The 19,739-nt window shown below is 50.1% G+C and overlaps 1 protein-coding gene across 2 annotated transcripts; it reads left to right on the top strand.

The window, feature by feature from the left end:
* The first annotated feature begins 11,443 nt into the window (after positions 1-11,443).
* On the top strand, positions 11,444-19,693 carry RPS6KB2 (ribosomal protein S6 kinase B2). 2 transcript variants are annotated; one of them, XM_043970149.1, is made up of 15 exons: positions 11,444-11,671; positions 13,332-13,366; positions 13,575-13,695; positions 13,923-13,991; positions 14,583-14,730; positions 15,280-15,337; positions 15,465-15,565; positions 16,332-16,422; positions 16,509-16,599; positions 16,712-16,819; positions 17,999-18,061; positions 18,587-18,664; positions 18,752-18,859; positions 18,952-19,064; positions 19,198-19,693. In XM_043970149.1, exons 1-15 carry the CDS (start codon positions 11,594-11,596, stop codon positions 19,376-19,378), a joined length of 1,443 nt encoding a protein of 480 aa, XP_043826084.1. In that variant the 5' UTR covers positions 11,444-11,593; the 3' UTR covers positions 19,379-19,693. The 2 variants fall into 2 exon arrangements, with proteins under 2 accessions (XP_043826084.1, XP_043826083.1); XM_043970148.1 differs by lacking the exon at positions 16,712-16,819 and having other exon boundaries at positions 11,460-11,671.
* Positions 19,694-19,739: the final 46 nt, after the last annotated feature.

Raw genomic sequence — 19,739 nt, 5'->3', positions numbered from 1 at the left:
TCGCTGTGAAGGTCTCCGAGTCTGGCCGCGATTCTCAGCGTCTCCCAGAGCTCTGTGTACAGCGCCAGCCCACTTTCTGCTTCCGGGGCGGGGAGTGGGTGGAGCGAAGATTGCTTAGGGAGTTGGACTGGCCATTGGCGGAGGGATGACGTCCCTTCTCTGGTTTTGGGATGATCTGTGGGAGGGGGCGGGGGACCTGAGGCTCGTGATCTGAGTAGCGGGGTAGCAGTGGAGCCAATCCAGTGGTCCAATCCAACAAACATTTATTAAGCGCCTACTAGCTGCCCTTGTGCGAAGTTCTGGTAATACAATCAATCAAAACAAAGTCCCCGCCTTTAAAGAACTTACACCAGAATGGGGAGAGACACATAGGAGGCAGGAAAGGTTGGGGGTGGGGAAGACCAGGGACTGCCTTGGTCGGGGGATCTTCTTTCCGTTGAAACTAGGGTAGTGCAGCAGATGAAGACTGTAGTCAGCTGGAGGAGCCCAGGCTCTGCCCGCTATATTTGGAGGCATCGGGAAGAGTTTGGTAGTCGACCCTCCAGACCTCCAATCAGAGGCGAGAGGAGGCCGAGGGAGGCGATCGGCCAAGGCTTCAGTTAGCAGCCTGGTGATGACTCCATGGATAGAGCACCGAGCCTGGAGTCAGGAAGACCCGAGTTCAAAACTGGCTGCAGACACCCACTAGCTGTGTGACTCTGGGCAAGTCCTTTCACTCCGTTTGCCTCAGTTTCCTCATCTACAAAATGAGCTGGAGAAGGAAATGGCAAACCACTCCAGGAGCTTTGCCAAGAAAACCCCAGAGAGCATCACGAAGAGTGGGACACGATTGAACAACAAAAACCACACGAGATTAGAGGTGTTGAGTTTAACCTGGGGAGGGCATCTTATTATAGTCACAGCCAGAGCTTAGTGTAAGCTCTTACTACTGGCCTGGACTATTGCCTTAGCCTTCTAATTGATCCTCCTGCCTCAGGCTTCTCCCTTCTTCAGTCCTTCCTCTACACCCCATTTGGGGATTTCTTGGCAGAGATACTGGGGTGATTTGCCATTTCCTTCCCCAGCTCATTTTACAGAGGAAGAAACAGAGGCAAAGTGAAGTGATTTGCCTAGGGTCCCGGCTAGTATCTGAGGTCAGATCTGAACTCAGGAAGATGAGTACCCCTGATTCCAGGCCTGGCTCTCTATCCACTTCACCATCCAGCAGCCCCATATGTGAAGCGCCTTGCCCTTACAGCAAAGGGGGCAAATGAACAGGCAGCCAGCGGGCTGTGTGTGTGGCTCACAACTCACTCCAAAGTTCCTGATTAAAATTCAATTGGGAAATATCAAACAATATAAATAAAATTACATTTTGAAATGAAGTTAATCCTTATGGGAAATTTAGTATCTCCTCCCCTCCCCCCTTTCTATTTGCTTTATGTATATGTAATATACATAATGAATAAGCCAACTATTGCTCCATAACCTAATCGAGACTGAGTCCTTATTTTGGCCACTTTGATGGGCATAAGGAAGTACTTCAGAGTTAGAGGAATTTTCCATTCAGATTTTTAATGCAGTTGAGCATTTAAAAGTGATCAGTAATCATTTGTGCTCTCTTTTACAAATTGTTAACATCCCTTGATCATTTATCCATTGTGGACTGAGTTACTACTGGTGACTGTTTAACTGTTCCATACACATTTTTTGTTTCTCTCAAGGTATGTGTGTGTGTGTGTGTGTGTGTATGTCTGTTTCTGTGTGTCTGTGTCTGTGTATCTCTGTGTGTCTGTGTAATCTCCCTATGGTTTCATGAGTCTGAAGGACTGTAGATCCTTGGGGAAAGGTGGTAGTCACCAAAGAGAGGAGGAGAATTCTATGGATTGGTTAGGAGTTACCGTGTGCCCTTCTTGGTATTCTGAATTTTTTGTGGGGTGGAATGCCATTGTGAGCTGGGGATTTGCCCAGGAGTGTCTGTGGAGACTCAGATGTTCAGGTGCTGTATTCCACAGTGCCCAGAGACATCACTGGAGGCAGCAGAATGAGCCAAAGAAGGGGATCTTTGAGGAAGAGTCAAGTTGGAAGCAGACTGCACAGTCTCAGAGTGAGGCATCCTGGGCCATGGCTCAAAGAGGTGATATATGGGAATTGTCCTTGTCCCTGCCTTCCAAAGCCCAGCATTTTTACAGATCTTGGCGGATGGAAGTGAAGAAGAGAAACCACAAATGCCCAGGGCTGGGGATGTCACCTGAACCTGTCAGGGCCATCCCTGATGGGACTTTTTAAAAGATACATAATATATGGGGCAGCTAGGTGGCACAGTGGGTAAAGCACTGGCCCTGGATTCAGGAGGAACTGAGTTCGAATCAGACCTCAGACACTTGATACTTACTAGCTGTGTGACCCTGGGCAAGTCACTTAATCCTCATTGCCCCGAGCAAAAAAACCAAAAAGATGCGTAATATACCCAAGGAGGCCATTAACAGAAAGAAGGACTCCACAGACACCAAAATATTTACAGCAGGACTTTTTGTGGTGGTAGAGACCTGGAAACAAAGTCGATGCCCATGTACTTTGGAAACATCTAAAACTCTAACCCTTACATGAATGTAATAGAATATGACTGTATTGTAAGAAACAATGAACAAAGAATGGATACAGAGAAGCATGGGGAGACTTACATAAAATGATGTAGAGGGAAGTAAGCTGAGTCAGGAAAGCCAGACACACGCAAATGTAACAAGGAAATGGAAAGAACAATTGCCACAAAACAATTGAAACCAATATTAGGCAACAATAAAGAAGAAGCTTTACCTTAAAGAAGAGTCATACAGAGACACCTCCCCCATTCCTTTGCCCCCTGGATGTGGAATAATGCATATACTATTCTCTTTTTTTCCTATATGTTGATCAGTTCCACCAACCTTTTTCTCTTCTTCTTCTCCTTAAAATTCTTTTGCTGTTATAAAGGATGTGGAGAGTAATTTAGGGGAGACATCTAGGCAATATAAAAACAAAATATAAGGGGGCGGCTAGGTGGCGCAGTGGATAAAGCACCGGCCCTGGATTCAGGAGTCCCTGAGTTCAAATCTGGCCTCTGACACTTGACGCTTACTAGCTGTGTGACCCTGGGCAAGTCACTTAACCCCCATTGCCCCGCAAAAAACATATATATTAAGCAATAAATATCTTTTAAAATGCACAGAAGGGCAGCTAGATGGCACAGTGGATAAAGCACCGGCCTTGGATTCAGGGGGACCTGAGTTCAAATCTGACCTCAGACACACTTAACTAGCTGTGTGACCTTGGGCAAGTCACTTAACCCTCATTGCCCCATCAAAAAAACCCCACAAACAAACAAAAAACCAAAAATGCACAGAGCTCTTTGGCATTGGTCCCACTTTGTCTTTTGGTGTTTGTTTTTTCTGGCTGCAGCACACTGGATGGAGGCATGGAGCACAGGAGAGACCCTGGGGTTCCTGCTACAGATTTGGACAGCTGGTTGGTGGGTTCTGCTTGGCCTCCAGCCAAGGAGTGTAGGCAGCATCTGCTGGGGGGGATGGGATGAGGTCATTGTGGTGACTTGTGAGTTCCAGTCCCTTCCCACTTTGAGAAGGCATGCTAGCAGTTCTCTGCAAAGGCCTTTGGGTGTGTCTGTCTCCCCAGTCCCTACAAGACCCAAGAGGTCAGATGCAGAAGAGGGTGGGGTGTTGAGCATTCAGATTTTACCAGCTGGAGCTTCTCTTCTTTTTTTAAAGTAATAAACATTTTTATTTCTAATTTTAAGTTCCAAATTTTATCCCTCCCTCCTTCCTTTCCCTTCCCTCCCTTTCCCCTTCACTTCCCTTCCCCATCCCTGAGGTGGTAAGCAATCAGATGTGGGTTACACACATATGATCATGTAAAAATTACCATATTAGTCATTTTGTACATTAAAACTTGAATAAAAGAAAAAAAATGAAAGTGCTTCAGTTTGTGTTCCATCAATATCAGTTCTTTCTTTGGAGGTTTCTTTAGATAGTATGTAGTCCTTTGGGATTGTCTTGGATCATTGTATTGTTGAGAATAGTTAAGTCACTCACAGTTCTTCATCAAACAATATTGCTGTCTCTGTGCACAATGTTCTCTTGGTTCTGCTCTCTTCACTATACATCAGTTCATACAAGTCTTTCCAGGCTTTTCTGAAATCATCCTGCTTCTCATTTCTTAGAGCACAATAATAATATTCCATCACTATCATATACCTTTGATTTCCAGTTCTTAGCCACCACAAAAAGAGCTGCTAGAAATCTTTTTTAACAGATAGGACTTTTGCTCTTTTGGGGGATGTATTTGGGATATAGACCTAGCAGTGGTATGCACAGCTTTATGGCCTTTTGGGCACAGTTCCAAATTGTGGAGCTACTCTTGCTGCTGGAGTGTTAACAGTGTTACACTTTATAAGATCATAGAATCTAAGCCCTTTAATTTTGTATATGAGGAAATGGAGGCTAGTACATTTACATCAGGATTTAAGCCCATCTCCTCTTGATTCCTATACTGAGTTATACTCAGGAGGGAAATGGAGAATGGGATCCAAGTGGGTGGCGGCATGAGCCAAGGGAGGATTATGAGTTATTATTTAAATGATTACATAACCTTAGATGGGGACACAAGCTGGAGGGAAAATCTGGAGAGGGTTGAAGATTACCTGCACATGCTCAGTGGAGGACAGCTGGGATAGAAAGATGAGTGCCATCTGGTGGCCCTAGTTGGTGCTCCAAGGCCCACTGTAGGAAGCAACATTGTCTCAGCCTTACTACCTTGTCTCAATGCTCAGGGCAAAAGTGTATCTTAAGCCTTAGAGGGGAACTTAACCCTTTCAACTCTGGACCTCCCACACTAGTCAATAGTTAATAAGCATTTATTAAGCACTTACTATATGCCGGGCACTATGTGCCAGGCACTGGGAATACAAAAAAAGAGGTAAAAGACAGTACCTGTGGGGCAGCTAGGTGGCACAGTGGATAAAGCAGTTACCCTGGATTCAGGAGGACCTGAGTTCAAATGTGGCCCCAGACACTTGACACTTAACAAGCTGTGTGACCCTGGGCAAGTCACTCCTCACTGTCCTGGAAAAAAAAAAACCAACACGAAAAAAAAAAAAGGCAGTACCTGCCCTCAAGGAGTTCACAATGTAATGGGGAAGACAAGAAAACAAGTAGGTATAAACAAACTAGAAATTAAGAGGGGTTGGGAAAGGCTTCCTGTAGAGTATGGAACTTGAAGGAAGCCAAGGAGACCATTCCAGGCATGGAGGAAAGCCAGGGAAGATTCCTGGAGCTGGGAAGTGGAGGATCGTGTTTGTGGAATAGCCAGGAGGTTGGGGTCATTGGATTGAAGAGTATATGTCAGGGAGTAAGGTGTGAGAAGACTGGAAAGGTAGGAGGGAGCAAGTGATGAAGGACTCTGAATGCCAAACAGAATTTGACCCTAGAAGTAATAGGGAGCCATTGGAGTTTCTTGAGTCAGGGAGGGGAGGGGTGAGGTGGGTGGGGGAACAAGTTGATTTGATCTGATCTGCACTTCAGGAAAATCACTTCAGTGGCTGAATAGAGGCTGGATTGGAGCCAGGAGAGACTTGAGAAAGGCAGACCTCCCAGCAGCTATTACAATAGTCCAGGGCTGAAGGGATTAGGGCTAGCACCAGTTTGGGGGCCATGTCAGAGGACAGAAGGCAGAGTATCTGAGAGATGGTAACAAAGGGGAAATTGACAGGTCTTGGCAACAGACCAGATATGAGGGGTGAGAGTTAGTGAGTTGAGGATGACTCCTAAGGGACTGAGAGCATGGTGGTGCCCTTGATGGTATTAGGCAAGTTATATGATGATTAAGAAATTTGAGAGCCATAGTTTCTGGGTAATTGAACAATTTTATTAATAAGGTCAGCAGGTTATTAATAAAAGGATGGCCATTTAGCCATCTCTTTAAGACCAAAGACCCCTAATGGTGATGGGCTCACAGTTTATATGCCCTTCAAAGAGGAGGTGTTCCTGAGGGATGCCTAATTACCTCTGATTGGTTAATCCGATGGGAGATGAGCTATGTTGGGGGAACTGATTTAGGTCACTCAAATCTTGGTCAAAGAGACATCAATGTCCATATCACCTGTTTTGATAATAGGGAGAATCACCATTTTCCCAGGAGCTGTCTGAGCAAATACAGTGAACAGGAATATACCTATTAACCCAAACAGAGTTTTTTACTGTCTGGTTGGATCTTGGCCTGGGCAAATCTCTGAGAGAGATTTCCCACATTGGTTGGTTTCTGGATGAGGAAGTAGAAAAGGGGGGAAAAAAACCTTGGTTGTAGTACAATAATTAGTTGTTAAATATAAGAGAGAAATATTAATTTCTCACAGTTAGGACAGGGGAGGGTTTAGGGGAAAAGATCATGAGGTCAGTTTTGGACATGTTGAGTTTAAGACATCTACTGGGGGTGGCAGCTGGGTGGCACAGTGGATAAAGCACCCATCTTTGATTCAGGAGGACCTGAGTTCAAATCTGACCTCAGACACTTGACACTTACTAGTTGTATGACCCTTGGCAAGTCACTTAATCCTCATTGCCCTGAAAAAAGAAAAAAAAGATGGCTATTGGACATCTAGTCTTTGATGTCTGAAAGGCCCTTGGAGGTGCTAGACTGGAAGTTGGCAGAGAGGTTGAGGCAGGAAAGGTAGCTTTGAAAATTATCAGCAAAGATGTACCAAATCTGAAGCTTTACTATAAATCGGCAGTCATCAAAACTATTTGGTCCTGGCTAAGAAATAGAGTGGAGGATCAATGGAATAGGTTAGGCACAGGAGACACAGTAGTAAATGACTTTAGTAATGTACTGTTTGATAAACCCAAAGACTCCAGCTTCTAGGATAGGAACTTGGTATTTGACAAAAACTGCTGGGAAAACTGGAAGAGAGTATGGCAAAAATTAGGCATAGGCCAACATCTTACACAATATACCAAATTAAGGTAAAAAAAAGAGTCCATGATTTAGACGTAAAAGGTGATACCATAGGTAAATTAGGAGAGGAAGGAATAGTTTACCTCTCAGATCTTTGGAAAGGAGAACAGTTTATGACCAAACAAGAGATAGAGAATATTATGAAATGCAAAATGGATGATTTTGATTACATTAAATTAAAAAGTTTAAAAGAAGCGATGCATCCAAAATTAGAAGGGAGACAGAAAGCTGAGAAACAATTTTTATGGCCAGTACTTCTGATAAAGGCCTCATTTCTAAAATATATTGAGAACTAAATCAAATTTATAAGAATCCAAGTCATTCCCCAATTGAGAAGTGGTCAAAGGATATGGACAGGCAGTTTTCTGATGAAAAAATCAAAGCTATCTATTGTATATAAAAAAATGTTCTAAATCACTATTGATTAGGAAAATGGGGGGCAGCTAGATGGCACAGTGGTTAAAGCACTGGCCCTGGATTCAGGAGTACCTGAGTTCAAATCCAGCCTCAGACACTTGACACTTACTAGCTGTGTGTGACCCTGGGCAAGTCACTTAACCCCCATTGCCTGCAAAAAAGAAAAAAGAAAAAGAAAAATGCAGATTAAAACAACTCTGAGGTACCACCTGATACCTATCAGATTGGCTAATATGACAAAAAAGGAAAATAACAAATGTTGGAGAAGCTGTGGAAAAATTGGAACACCATTGTTGGTGGAGCTGTGAACTGATCCAACCATTCTGGAGAGCAATTTGGAACTATGCCCAAAGGGCTATAAAGCTGTACATACTCTTTGACCCAGCAATACCACTTTTGGGTCTTTTTCCCAAGGAGATCATGGAGGGGGAGGGGATCCACATGTACAAAGATATTTGTGGCTGCTCTTTTTGTGGTGGCAGGGAATTGGAAAATGAGGGCTTGCCCATCCATTGGGGAATGGCTGAATGAGTTGTGGTGTATGAATGTAATGGAATACTATTGTGCTGTGAGAAATGATGAGTAGGCAGATTTCAGAGAAACCTGGAAGGACTTACATGAACTGATGCTGAGTGAGATGAGCAGAGCCAGGAGAAGAACATTGTGCAAAGTATCAACAACATTGTGTGTTGGTCAACTGTGTTAGAATTGATTCTTCTCAGCAATGTAATGGTCCAGGTTAGTTCCAGGTGACTGACTCATGATGGAAAGTGCTCTCCAAATCGAGAAGAAAAAAAAAAGAACTGTGGAATCTGAATGCAGATTGAACCATGCTATTTCTATTGTTTTTGTTGTGGTGGTTTTTCCTTTTTGCTCTGATTCTTCTTTCACATCATGTCCAATGCAGAAGTATGTTTGATGTGATTGTACATGTCCAGCCTATATTAGATTGCTTGCTGTCTTGGGGAGGGGGGAGAGGGAAGGGAGGGAGAAGAATTTGAAACTGGAAATCTTAATGGAGACAAATGTTGAAGGCTATCTATCTCTACATGTGGCTGGAGAATAGTAAAATACTTTTATGGGAAAAAAATCATCAGCAAAGAGATGATAAGTAAAGTCATGGGTACTGATGAGATCACCAAGGGAAGTAGTCTACAGGAGGAAGAGAAAGGCCCCAGGTCAGAGCCCTGAGGGACGTCCATGATTAGAGGGTGTGTTCTGGATGAGGATCCAACAAGAGACAGGCCTGCTGGGTAGGAGAAAAACCAGGAGAAGGTGGTGTTCCAAAGAGCCAGAGACATCAAGGAGAAGAAGGGAATCAACAGGATCAAAGGCTGCAGAGAGGTCAAGGAGAATGAGCATTGAAAAAAAGCCATTGGATTTGACAATTAAGAGACATTTGTAACTTTGGAATTTCTATGGATTGGCATGTTGGAATCCAGAATGTGGGGAGGCTAAAAAAAGAAGAGGAGAAGTGTGGAGGCATCTACTGTGAATGGCCTTTTCAAGAAGTTTAGCCCCAAAGGACAGAAGAGATATTGAAGAAGAGTTCTAGGCAAGGGAATCATGTGAGAGCTTTTTGAAGATGGATGAGACATGGGCATGTTTGTAGGCAGTAGGGAAGGAGCCAGGGGTCAGGGAGAGATTGAAATGACAGAGTGGGGGTGACAGAGGGCATCTGTTGGAGGAGAAGGTATGGAATTGGATCCACTGAACAGGTAGAGGGGGTTAGCCCTGGTAAGGAGAGAGGCTACTTCATCATATGAGACAGGGGTGAAGGAGAGTGGCCCAAGGTAGATGAGGGATAACAAAATGAGAAGAGGAAGAGAGGGAGCTAATGACTAATGGCTTCCATTTTGGAGGGTAAAATAGGAGGCAGGGTTCCTAGCTCAGAGGGTGGGGAAGGGGGGGGGCTGGATTATTTCCACAGCTGAACTTTTCTGATTTGGTGAATAATGCCTCCTGTGGCCCACCATTTCTTTTTTCTTCTTTTGTCCTTTTTTTGTGTGTGTGTGTGTGTGTGTTTTTGGTGAGGCAATTAGGGTTAAGTGACTTGCCTAGGGTCCCACAGCTAGTAAGCATTAAGTGTCTGAGGCCAGATTTGAACTCAGGTCTTCCTGACTCCAGGGCCAGTGCTCTATCCACTGCACCATCTAGCTGCCCCTATGGCCCACCATTTCTAAGCTGGCTCCAGCCACCTTTTGTTTTTCTCCATAGAAGAGTGTATCACTCTGCTCCCTTGGGTCCCCACTTATCATCTCTATAACTTTCAAACCCAAGAACCTTGGACCACCACTACCTTGGATGTCTCCTCTCTTTCTATTAGATTATAAACTAGCTGAGGGCAAAGACTGTCTTGGCTTTTGCATTCGTATCCCCACAGGACAGTGGACAGAGTGCCAGGCCTGCAGTCAGGAAGACCTGAGTTCAAATCTGGCCTCAGACACTTGCTAGCTGTGTGACCCTGGGCAAGTCACCTAACCCTGTTTGCCTCAGTTTCCTCATCTGTAAAATAAGCTGGTGATGGAAATGGCAAACCACTCCAGTACCTTTGCTAAGCAAACCACAAATGGGGTCACAGAGATTTGGACATGACTGAACTCTAACAACACTACTGATAATACATGGAGTGCCTTGGGTTTACAAAGTACCTTTGGTACAATAATGGGGTTTCAAAATTGTATCTTGTTCTGATCCCCGATTCCCCCTCCCCTTCTAGTAAGTCCAGTAAGTTTATAAGTAGCACGTGAGCAATAGCAGAAAATCAGATTACAGAGGGGATTTCCCAAAGACCAAAGGGGCATACTTTACAAAGTCTATCATACTAACCCAAATTCATACCCTGCTAATATTTACTGAATTGGCAGAAGCCATCTAGATGCTGTCAGGATTCTGGGTCCTACCATACGGGAATCCCAGACCAATCCCAGATCTCCACAGCTCCTGACAGACCAGTAGAACATCGAAAGGTGTGGCTTCAGATCATGTGGCTATGTTGACCAACTAACCCAAGGTGACACAGAGTGGAATTAGACCCCCCCCCCAAAAAAAACCCCAAAACAAAAACCCTATAAAAAGGAGACCTCGAACTCTGGCCCGAGCCCTCTTACATCTCCATGGGTCCCTGCTGCACAACGCTCCCAGTTCTAATCCCTGCTTCTGTGAGCGACTCTCTCCCCCCTCCCCTTTCTTCTCCATCCCCATCCTCTTCCTCATGTTGCCTGACTCCGGTCTGCCTCCATACCTCTTTCATTGCTGGTCCCTGTACCCTCTGTTATTAACATGTGATTGCACTCCCACCTCCCGCTGCCATCGTGGGCTTTCCCATAGAGTACCCAAAGAACCAGGTGTGCCTGCCCCCATTTCGCAATTTCAAAATTTCATAAAGTAATTATCAATTCAAATGGTATAGGGTAGACAAGTCCATGTTACGAGAAAATTGACGCTCTTGTCCCAACCCCGTCCCCTACGAGGGTTCTGGAAGGAAGGTGGGAGGGAGGCGTTTCGAAAGGGCTGAGGGGCTTTTACTTTGTGGGCCAGCGCAAAGGAGGGCTCCCCTCAAATCGCTGGATTGAAGTGCTTAATTACAGCCACGTGGACGGACTGACGGATGTTTGGATTTACTCTGTCCTCCCCCGAGCCCACACCCTCCCGTTCATCTCGGGCTGGCCCAGCGATCCGGGAGATTTAATCCCGAGCTGGTTTTTGTCCTCAGACTAAGCCGGCAACGAGCAGGTCCACACCCTGCGTGGGGAGAAGCTGTCAAAGGCTTCCAACAAAGGGTGAACTCATCCAGTCAAGTTTCTCGGGCCCAGCCCCGTCCGCGGGCTGTGAGCTGAGCCGAACAGAACTAAACGGAAGTGAACTGAATTGAACTGAAGTGAAACTGAACTGAGTTGAAGACAACTGAATGGGTCAGAATTGACGTGATCAGAGCAGAGAGCGGTCGGGAGTGGAGGAGAAGGTGACCCTCGCCCAGCCCACGGGGCCGGGCCGAACTCGAACTCCCACAAATCCCCGGGAAGGACGCCGCCTCCCTTCCGGGCCCTGTAGGCGGTGGGAGGTGGCGGAGCCGGCCCGTCTCGGGGTGACCGTGACGCCCGCACGCACAGACGCACGCGCTCAGCTGGACCCAGCGGGCGGGGGGGACGCGGGACGCGGGACGCGGGGCGCCGGCGCCCGGGCCGGTGCCGCCATGGCGGCAGTGTTCGATATCGACCTAGAGACCGAAGAGGGCAGCGAGGGCGACGGCGAGCCGGAGCTCAGCCCCGCGGTAAGGCTCCTCTCTGGGCCTCAATTTACCCGTCTGTCAAGTGAGGGCGCTGGACTGGAGACGCCCCCTGCTCCCTACCCGCCGGGATGAACCCTCTGTGTCCGCAGTCCTGGGGGGAGGGGGCGGAGTCTGCGCTGACCTGCGGCGTTCTGAGACCCCCCCCCTTGCAGTGACCCTCCGCCTTCCGAGTGCTCCCTCCTCTGAGACTCCACGTTCCGGAGGCTCTGTGCTTTGATACTCCACGTTCTAAGCTCTCTGCTCTGACACTCTACGTTCTAAATTCTAAAGTTCCTCCCGCTCTGAGGGCTCTCTGCTCTGACACTCTGAGTTCTGTGATTCCCCTACTAATACTCCCCATTCTAAAATCCCGAGGCCCCTCCCTCCTTGGACACTGCGTTCTGAGGTTCCCTGCCCGCCCCCAGTCTACGTTCTAAATTCTAAAGTTCCTCCCAGATCCGAGCCCGCACTCTCTGTCTCTCTCTCAGTGTGTCTCTGTCTGTCTGTCTGTCTGTCTGTCTGTCTGTCTGTCTGTCTGTCTGTCTGTCTGTCTCTGACACTCTGAGGTCTTCGGTCCCCTACTGAAACTCCACATTCTAAAATTGGAGGCCCCTCCCTCCTCGGACACTCTGCGTTCTGAGCGCTCCCCCCACCCCCAACAGTCTACGTCCTAAATTCTAAAGTTCTTCCAGATCTGAGGGCTCTCCGATCTGCCACTTACATTCAGAAATCTAAGGCCCTTTCTCCTCTGATCCTCTGCATTCTAAATAATGGGAGCCCTCTCTGTTCCGACACTCGTTATTCTTGGGGGAGGGATCTTTGCTCTGTCTTGTAACACCCTAAATTCTGAGGATCCTGCTCAGAGCCTCAAACACTCAGCGCTGGAAATCGTCGGGCTCCCCCTGCCTGACCGATATTCTGCTTTAGCTGTCAGGAGTTCTCCTGCCCGAGTGTCCTGTGGTTCCGGGGCCCCTCCCTCCCTGGGCCCACAAATGAGGTTCCCTCCCCCATCTTTCTCCAGGCCCACTGGAGGTCGGTTCCCTTCAGTGCCCTGCCACACTTCCTCTCTAGCATCTTTCCTAGACCCTGTATGTCAGGCCTCCTTCATCCCCTGCCCCAGGATTCTGGGGTTCCCTCCCTTCCAGTTCTCCAGCCTTATCTATTGCCCTCTCTTCCCTGACTTCTCTCTCCTCTCCAGGCTTCAGTCTGCAGTCAACCTGTAGCTAGACTGAATGGAACCCATGCCCTGGCCAGGTTCACCTCCCTAACAAGGCCTTTTTTCACTCTCACCTCCCTGCCTCTCCTCACCTCCCTGGCCTAGTTCCTTGGATAGGCTGTCCTATTCCAGTCCTTTGCTGGAGTTAGGGGATCCTCGATTTAGAGCTGAGTGGAAGAAGTCCTTGAGTCCAGTCATCTCATTTTACTAATGAGGAAACTGAGGCAGCTAGAGACTTACCCAGGGTCATACAGCTGGTAGGTGTTGGAGGTTAGATTGGAATGTCCCCAGTCTGGCAGGCCACCCACAATGCTGCCCTGCTTCTGCCTTTCCACCTTCCTATCACCTTGTTGCCAGTGCTGTTTTCCAGGAGGAGACAGGACTGGGGACTTGGCCTGGGTGTCTGGGATCAGGGCTGACAGAGCTGACCTTGAATTTCTCTCCTAGGATGGTGATCTGGATTTGAGGACAGCTGGTTTGGAGTGAGTCAGGCAGAACCTGAACCAGGGGAGGGGAAGGTGGTGGGGGCTAGGCTGTCCTGGGTTACTGGGAGCAGGGGCTGGGCTGTCCTGGGTTATGGGGGTGGGGTGGGGGGGAGGGAGAAGAGGTGCTGGGCTCTCCTGGATTACTGGGGGGGGGGGCTGGGCTATGTGGCCTGGAGCTTTCATTTCACCAAGGGTATGCCCACAGGCCCGTGGGGCACTATGAAGAGGTGGAATTGTCAGAGAGCAGTGTGAACCCTGGCCCTGAGCGAATCGGCCCCCACTCCTTTGAGCTACTCCGAGTCCTGGGCAAAGGGGGCTATGGCAAGGTATGGGCATAGGCCTTAGGAAAGGCATCTCTCTGGAGGGTGGGGCCCTCCTGGCAGCACCCACGCCCCTTCCCAAAGGCAGCCTGGGCCCCCCAATACGCAAGCCTTCAGGCACTTGCTGCCTGTCTTTTCCCATGGGCACAGCCCCCTGCTACAACCCCAGGAAGGTGGGCTTCCTGGCAAGTGGCACCTCCTTCCGGAGCCCACACCCTTCCCTCCTCTTCCAGGTATTCCAGGTCCGGAAGGTACAAGGCACCAATGCAGGGAAAATATTCGCCATGAAAGTGTTGAGAAAAGTGAGTGGCATCCCTGGCAGTGGAGGCAGCTGACTGGTTGGGTGGGGTGGGCCTAGGGGAGCTGGTGAGCCAGAGCTAGGGCCAGGGGCCCTCAAGACATCCCCTTCCTTCCCAGCTCTGATGCCACTTTGCCAACCTCTGCCAACTGGTTGGCCTCTGTAGTCTCTTCCAGGCCAAGGTCTGTGAATCAATGTCTTCATTTTATAGAGGGGGAAACTGAGGCTGAAAGAACCCAAGGCAGCTGCCCAGGGATATGACAGTAGAAGCCCTTTCAAAGTACAAAGCACTTTTCACTTGAGGAAGCCTCAAAAGATTGTTCTCATTTTACAGAAGAAGCCGAGGTTGAAGAAAGTTAAGGAACTTGTTTAAGGTCCTACAGCTAGTGAGCACTAGCACCAAGAGAGTACTTCAGGAATATTTGTGGGAATGGGCTGCGGGCTCTGAGCTGGGACCCCAGTCAGCCTGACCCAGAGAGCACCATCTGGCAGAGCTGGGAGGGTCTGGCACTCAGGCCTCTAGTCCCATTGGAGGGTACTGCTCCCAACAGGGTCTGACTCTCCATCTCTCCTTCCCTTACCCCTACCCTGTCAGGCAAAAATTATGCGCAACGCTAAGGACACAGCCCACACACGGGCAGAACGGAGCATCCTGGAGGCTGTGAGGCACCCCTTCATCGTGGAGCTGTTGTATGCGTTCCAGACTGGTGGCAAACTCTATCTCATTCTGGAGTGTCTCAGTGGTATGGCTCTAGCTTCTGGAGCATCTCATTGGCAGAGTTCTAGCTCATTCCGGAGTGTCTCAGTGGTAGAGCTCTAGCTCCTTCTGGAGCATATGAGTGGCAGGGTTCTAGCTCCTTCTGGAGCATCTCAATGGCAGAGTTCTAGCTCATTCTGGAGTATCTCAGTGGTAGGGCTGTAGCTCCTTCTGGAGCATCTCAGTGGAAGGCTCTAGCTCCTTCTGGGGCCTCTCAGTGGGAGGGTTCTAGCTCCTTCTGGAGTGCTCCAGTATTATGACCACAGGGTGGCACCTGCCTTTCCCCATCCCCACTTGTCCCCTTATTCTCCTGTAGTCACGAGCAGGCCATTGGAGGGAGGGTTACTTACCTCACAGCACAGGCTGGGCCCCTCGAAAGGGTTTTACCCTCAAGTGTTTGTTTCCATTTCCACAACAGCCCTGAAAAAAGCAGGGACAATAGGGATTTCTGTGCTCTTTTGACATGAAGAAACTGAGGCACAGGGAGGGGAGTGATTGGCTTAGGGTCACCTAGAAAGGCCTGTTTGTGTTCTAGGAGGAGAGCTCTTCATGCAGCTGGAGCGAGAGGGCATCTTCTTGGAGGACACGGCCTGGTGGGTGACAGGATGTCCTGGGTTGGGCAAAAGTGGGGGAGGGGGACAGATAGTGGGGGGGGAGGGGGGAAGGAGGTCTGGGGCCCAGCCCTCACTCGCCCCTGGGACCTCTGTCTTGTCTCTTCAGTTTTTACCTGGGGGAGATTACATTGGCCTTGGGTCACCTCCACTCCCAAGGAATCATCTACCGGGACCTCAAGCCTGAAAATATCATGTTGAGCAGCCAAGGTATGTGTGTGTGTGTGTGTCTGTGTGTGTGTTGGGGTGTTGGGGTTTTTGTGTTCGTATAGGGATGTGAGTATGTAGGGATGTGTAGGAGGTGTATATGTATGTGTTTATAGGGGTGTGTGTGTGTTTGTAGGGTGTGTGTGCGGTATATGTTTGTAGGAGCTGTATATGTGTTTATAGGGATTTATGTGTGTATAGGGGTGTGGTGTACGTGTGTTTTTGTATGGGTGTGTATATGGGTTAGTGGGTGTGTGTTTGTAGGGGTGTGTAAGGGTGGGGCAGTCAGGGAAAGGGTGAGCCCAGACTTCTCAGGGAGAGAGGGGTTAAGGGGCCCCTTTAATCCCAGCAGCAGACTCCAACCAAGGTGGGACTTTCGAGCCACCTTGGTTTGTAGTTCTGATTATGGGTCAGCAAACACCGGCCTAATGCAAAGAAAGCAGAATGTGAATCGATCCCTGCCCTGAAGGAGCTCAGTCTGTCAGTAGACAAGACTTGGTTGGGATCTCCTTCATTCCAAGTGGGTCCTTTGCCTCTTCTGAGAGCTGCTATCTCTTGGAAGAGAACCACCAAGCTGCTGTCTGCTTTCAGATGTTCTTAGAGGGGCTCCCAGTGGCCAAAAGCCCCTTCCTTCTCCTGTCCCAGGAACGAATGGCGTGTTGGAGGGGTTGCCTCAGTTTCTTTCTTTGGGCACATGTTGTATGGGCATCCACCCATGGTAGATGCTAAATAAATGCCTGTTGACTGGCTGGTCCTACCTCTTCCCCAGGCCACATCAAGCTGACAGATTTCGGCCTGTGTAAGGAATCTATCCACGAGGGCTCTGTCACTCACACGTTCTGCGGCACCATCGAGTACATGTGAGGAGCCAGGGGCTGGAGGGGTGGGGTGGGGGAGGGTCAGAGGGCAGGAGCCTGATGGCCGATGGCTGTCTTTCCTGCTCCAGGGCTCCCGAGATCCTCACCCGCAGTGGCCACAACCGGGCAGTGGACTGGTGGAGCCTGGGGGCCCTGATGTATGACATGCTCACAGGAACGGCAAGTTCCCCATCTTCTCAGGAGGGTGGGTGGGCGAGCAGAGGGGAGAGCTGGGAGGAGCTGGGCGGGAGGGCAGCAGCCAGTGTCTCTGTTCATTGTCTGCCTTCTCCAGCCGCCCTTTACCGCAGAGAATCGAAAGAAAACCATCGATAAGATCCTCAGGGCCAAGCTGACGATGCCACACTACCTCACTGTAGATGCTCGGGACCTCCTCAAGAAGGTGGGGCCGGGACTCCCCCAGGTTCTAAGGAGGAGCCACTCTGGGCTCTTCACCCCGCTTTGCCCCCCTGCTTCCTGCCTGGAACCTGGGGACAGAGCCCTGGGTGGGGAGTCTGCTCTCCCACTTATCCCCCGGGGCTCCTGGCCCCTGAGGGCCTCTTCAGCTTGAGATCATGGGCCACTGTGGTGTGTGTGTGTGTGTGTGTGTGTGTGTGTGTGTGTGTGTGTGTGTGCGCGCGCGTGCGTGCGCAATATCCAGATTCTAGTCCAGGAAGGGAACCCACAGGGGTCCCACTTCTGCCTTCCCCTACCCCTAGTCAGTCACAAGGGATCCTGGGTAGGGATGGGGAACCACAGGCCCCCTGGGACTGAGGCCCTTTCCTAGAATCAGAGCTGAAGAGGACTTCGGAGAAGAGGGTCATTGAGTCCCATGGCTGAGTAAGGCTCTGAGGCTAGATTTGAACCCAGGACTTCAGACTCCCAAGACCTTATCCACTTTCAGAAAGAGTCCTGAGGTTCATGACTAAGAAGGGCCCTTCTCCCTCACTGGGACCAAAGACTGGGACCAAAGTTCTCTGAAGGCCAGTGGAGGAGGGAATCTGGTGCGGCTCATGGAGTCAGGAAGATCTGGGAAAGCTCTCATCCCTGAGACAAGTGACCCTGGACTCTCAGAGCCTCAAGTTTCCACATGTGTAAAATGGGCATAATCATGCCTTTGGCCTCATCCCCCCTCCCCCATCAGGACGCTGAGGCTTAAATGAGATAAGCTATGGAAACAAGAGGCTTTGCAAGGCTGCAGGCACTACAGGGGTGGAAGGTGTAGAGAGGGGAGGCCCCAGAAGTGTGAGGCTTTTTTCAGAGCAGACCCTCGGACAACCTGGGAGCCCCAAAGGGTGGGTCATTCCATCTTCATCCGGGGAGCCTGGCTGTGCATTTCCTCGGGATCAGAGCCGTCACTGGAGGCCCTTGATCGGAGGCTGGCCGGCCTTGTCAGGGAGATGGTAGAGGGAAGGCTTGTTCAGGTAGGGGTCGGCTGGATGAGAAGCCACTGACATCCCTCTCACCTCTGATAACCTCTAACTCTCCCAAGCGCTGTCTCTCGGGGTGCTCAGACGTGTGTGGCGGCTGGCTTCTCCCCCCAGCCCATCTCCCTTCCTCTCCCTCTCTCTTCCTTCCCTAGTTTTTGAAGAGGAACCCCAGCCAGCGCCTTGGGGGTGGACCTGGAGATGTGGTGGATGTGCAGGTGGGCCAGGTGTCCTTGTGAGGGTTTGCACTAGAATTCACACAAGTGCCAAATTGCGATTCCTAAAGTGGAGCTGATTGTAGCCCCCCTCAAATATCCTCAGTGGCTTCCTACTTCTGCAAAAAGAAAATCCAGACTGCTCAGTTTGAAGATTACGTATACACACGCACACGGGAGCACGCATGCTGGCGCTCACTCTTGATCTCTCGCTCTCTCTCCCTCCCCCTCCTCCCCCCCCCCCTCTCTCTCCTGATCTCTCTTTAAACTAACTCAGGTGCCCAGTGCTACCAGCCTTCCTCCTCAAACCCCCATAGTTCTCAGTACTGTTTCCTGCTTGAAGCCACAGTATAGCTTGTATTCCACACAGACACACACACACACACCCATTCCCTATACAGAGGGCAGACTTTCTTTCATTTCTTTGTCATGCACACAGTAGGCACTTCTACATGTTGGGGGAATGGCCCTCCCTGTTGGGCCCAGGGTCAGGGTGTCAGCCTTCACCAGGAACTGCTCTTCCTACAGAAACACCCTTTCTTCCGCCACATCAATTGGGAAGACCTCTTGGCTAGACAAGTCGAGCCCCCCTTCCGGCCCTGCTTGGTGAGTATACATGTATGGAGTGGGGTCCCCCAACCCTGCTCCAGGTAAACCTGACCCCCCCGGCCTCCTTTCCTCCCCCCACTGCAGCAGTCCGAAGAGGATGTAAGCCAGTTTGATACACGCTTCACAAAGCAGACACCCGTGGACAGCCCTGACGACTCGACTCTCAGTGAAAGTGCCAACCAGGCTTTCTTGGTGAGGAGCCCCCATGGGTGTCGGGGGTGGCTTGAGGGACAAGGGGGACATGGGGAAGGACCAGTAATTCATCTCCTGCTGCCGTCTGCCAGGGCTTCACCTACGTGGCCCCCTCGGTCCTGGAAGGCATCAAGGAAGGCTTCTCGTTCCAACCCAAACTGCGGTCTCCTCGACGCCTCCACAGCAGTCCTCGTACCCCTGTCAGGTACCTCAAGCCTAGCAGGGCCAAGCCAGGCCCAGCGGGGGGGGGGGGGTAGAGGGGAAGGTTGTCCCAGGGCTTGGGCTGGAGCTGGTCTATGAAGCCTCTGACTGTGCCTGTGCCTCGGTTTCTCCCTCAGCCCACTGAAATTCTCACCCTTTGAAGGCTTCCGACCCAGCAGCGGCCCAGCCGAGTCCATGGAGCTACCCCTGCCCCCACCCCCACCCCCACCCCCACCTCCAGTCAGCTCGGCCCCTCTTCCCATCCGGACTCCCACTGGCAAGAAGTCCAAGAAGAGTCGGGGCCGCTCCAGACGCTAGAGAGGGGGCTGACACTGGCTGTCCTGGTCTGTCCCTACGCCATCCTTGAACTCTGAACTCAACCCAAATTGCCCCTTCACCTCTTGGAAGAAGGATTTCTTGGCATTGTCCTGGAAGAGCTGTGGGCCCCTTGGGCCAGGCTGAGCAAAGTGCCCTTGGGGCCTGGGGGGAGGGCTCCCTCTGCACAGAATCATGGGAACTGCTACGGGGAGTACCAGGCCACAGCCTCAGGGAGCAGCGAGTGCCCTCCTCCCAGGCCCTTAGCTGCTTGTTGCTGTGTCTTTTAGGAAATTAAATATTTGAATTGTGGCACTAGCTGGGGCCTCTGCCTTCCTGTGAAGGGGGTGTGGCCAGAATCTCG

Source organism: Dromiciops gliroides, chromosome 6 (genome assembly GCF_019393635.1).
Source record: "Dromiciops gliroides isolate mDroGli1 chromosome 6, mDroGli1.pri, whole genome shotgun sequence".
In the NCBI taxonomy this organism is placed as follows: domain Eukaryota; kingdom Metazoa; phylum Chordata; class Mammalia; order Microbiotheria; family Microbiotheriidae; genus Dromiciops; species Dromiciops gliroides.
Note: the sequence above shows the minus strand (reverse complement) of the source record. Positions and strands in the feature narration are given on the sequence as shown.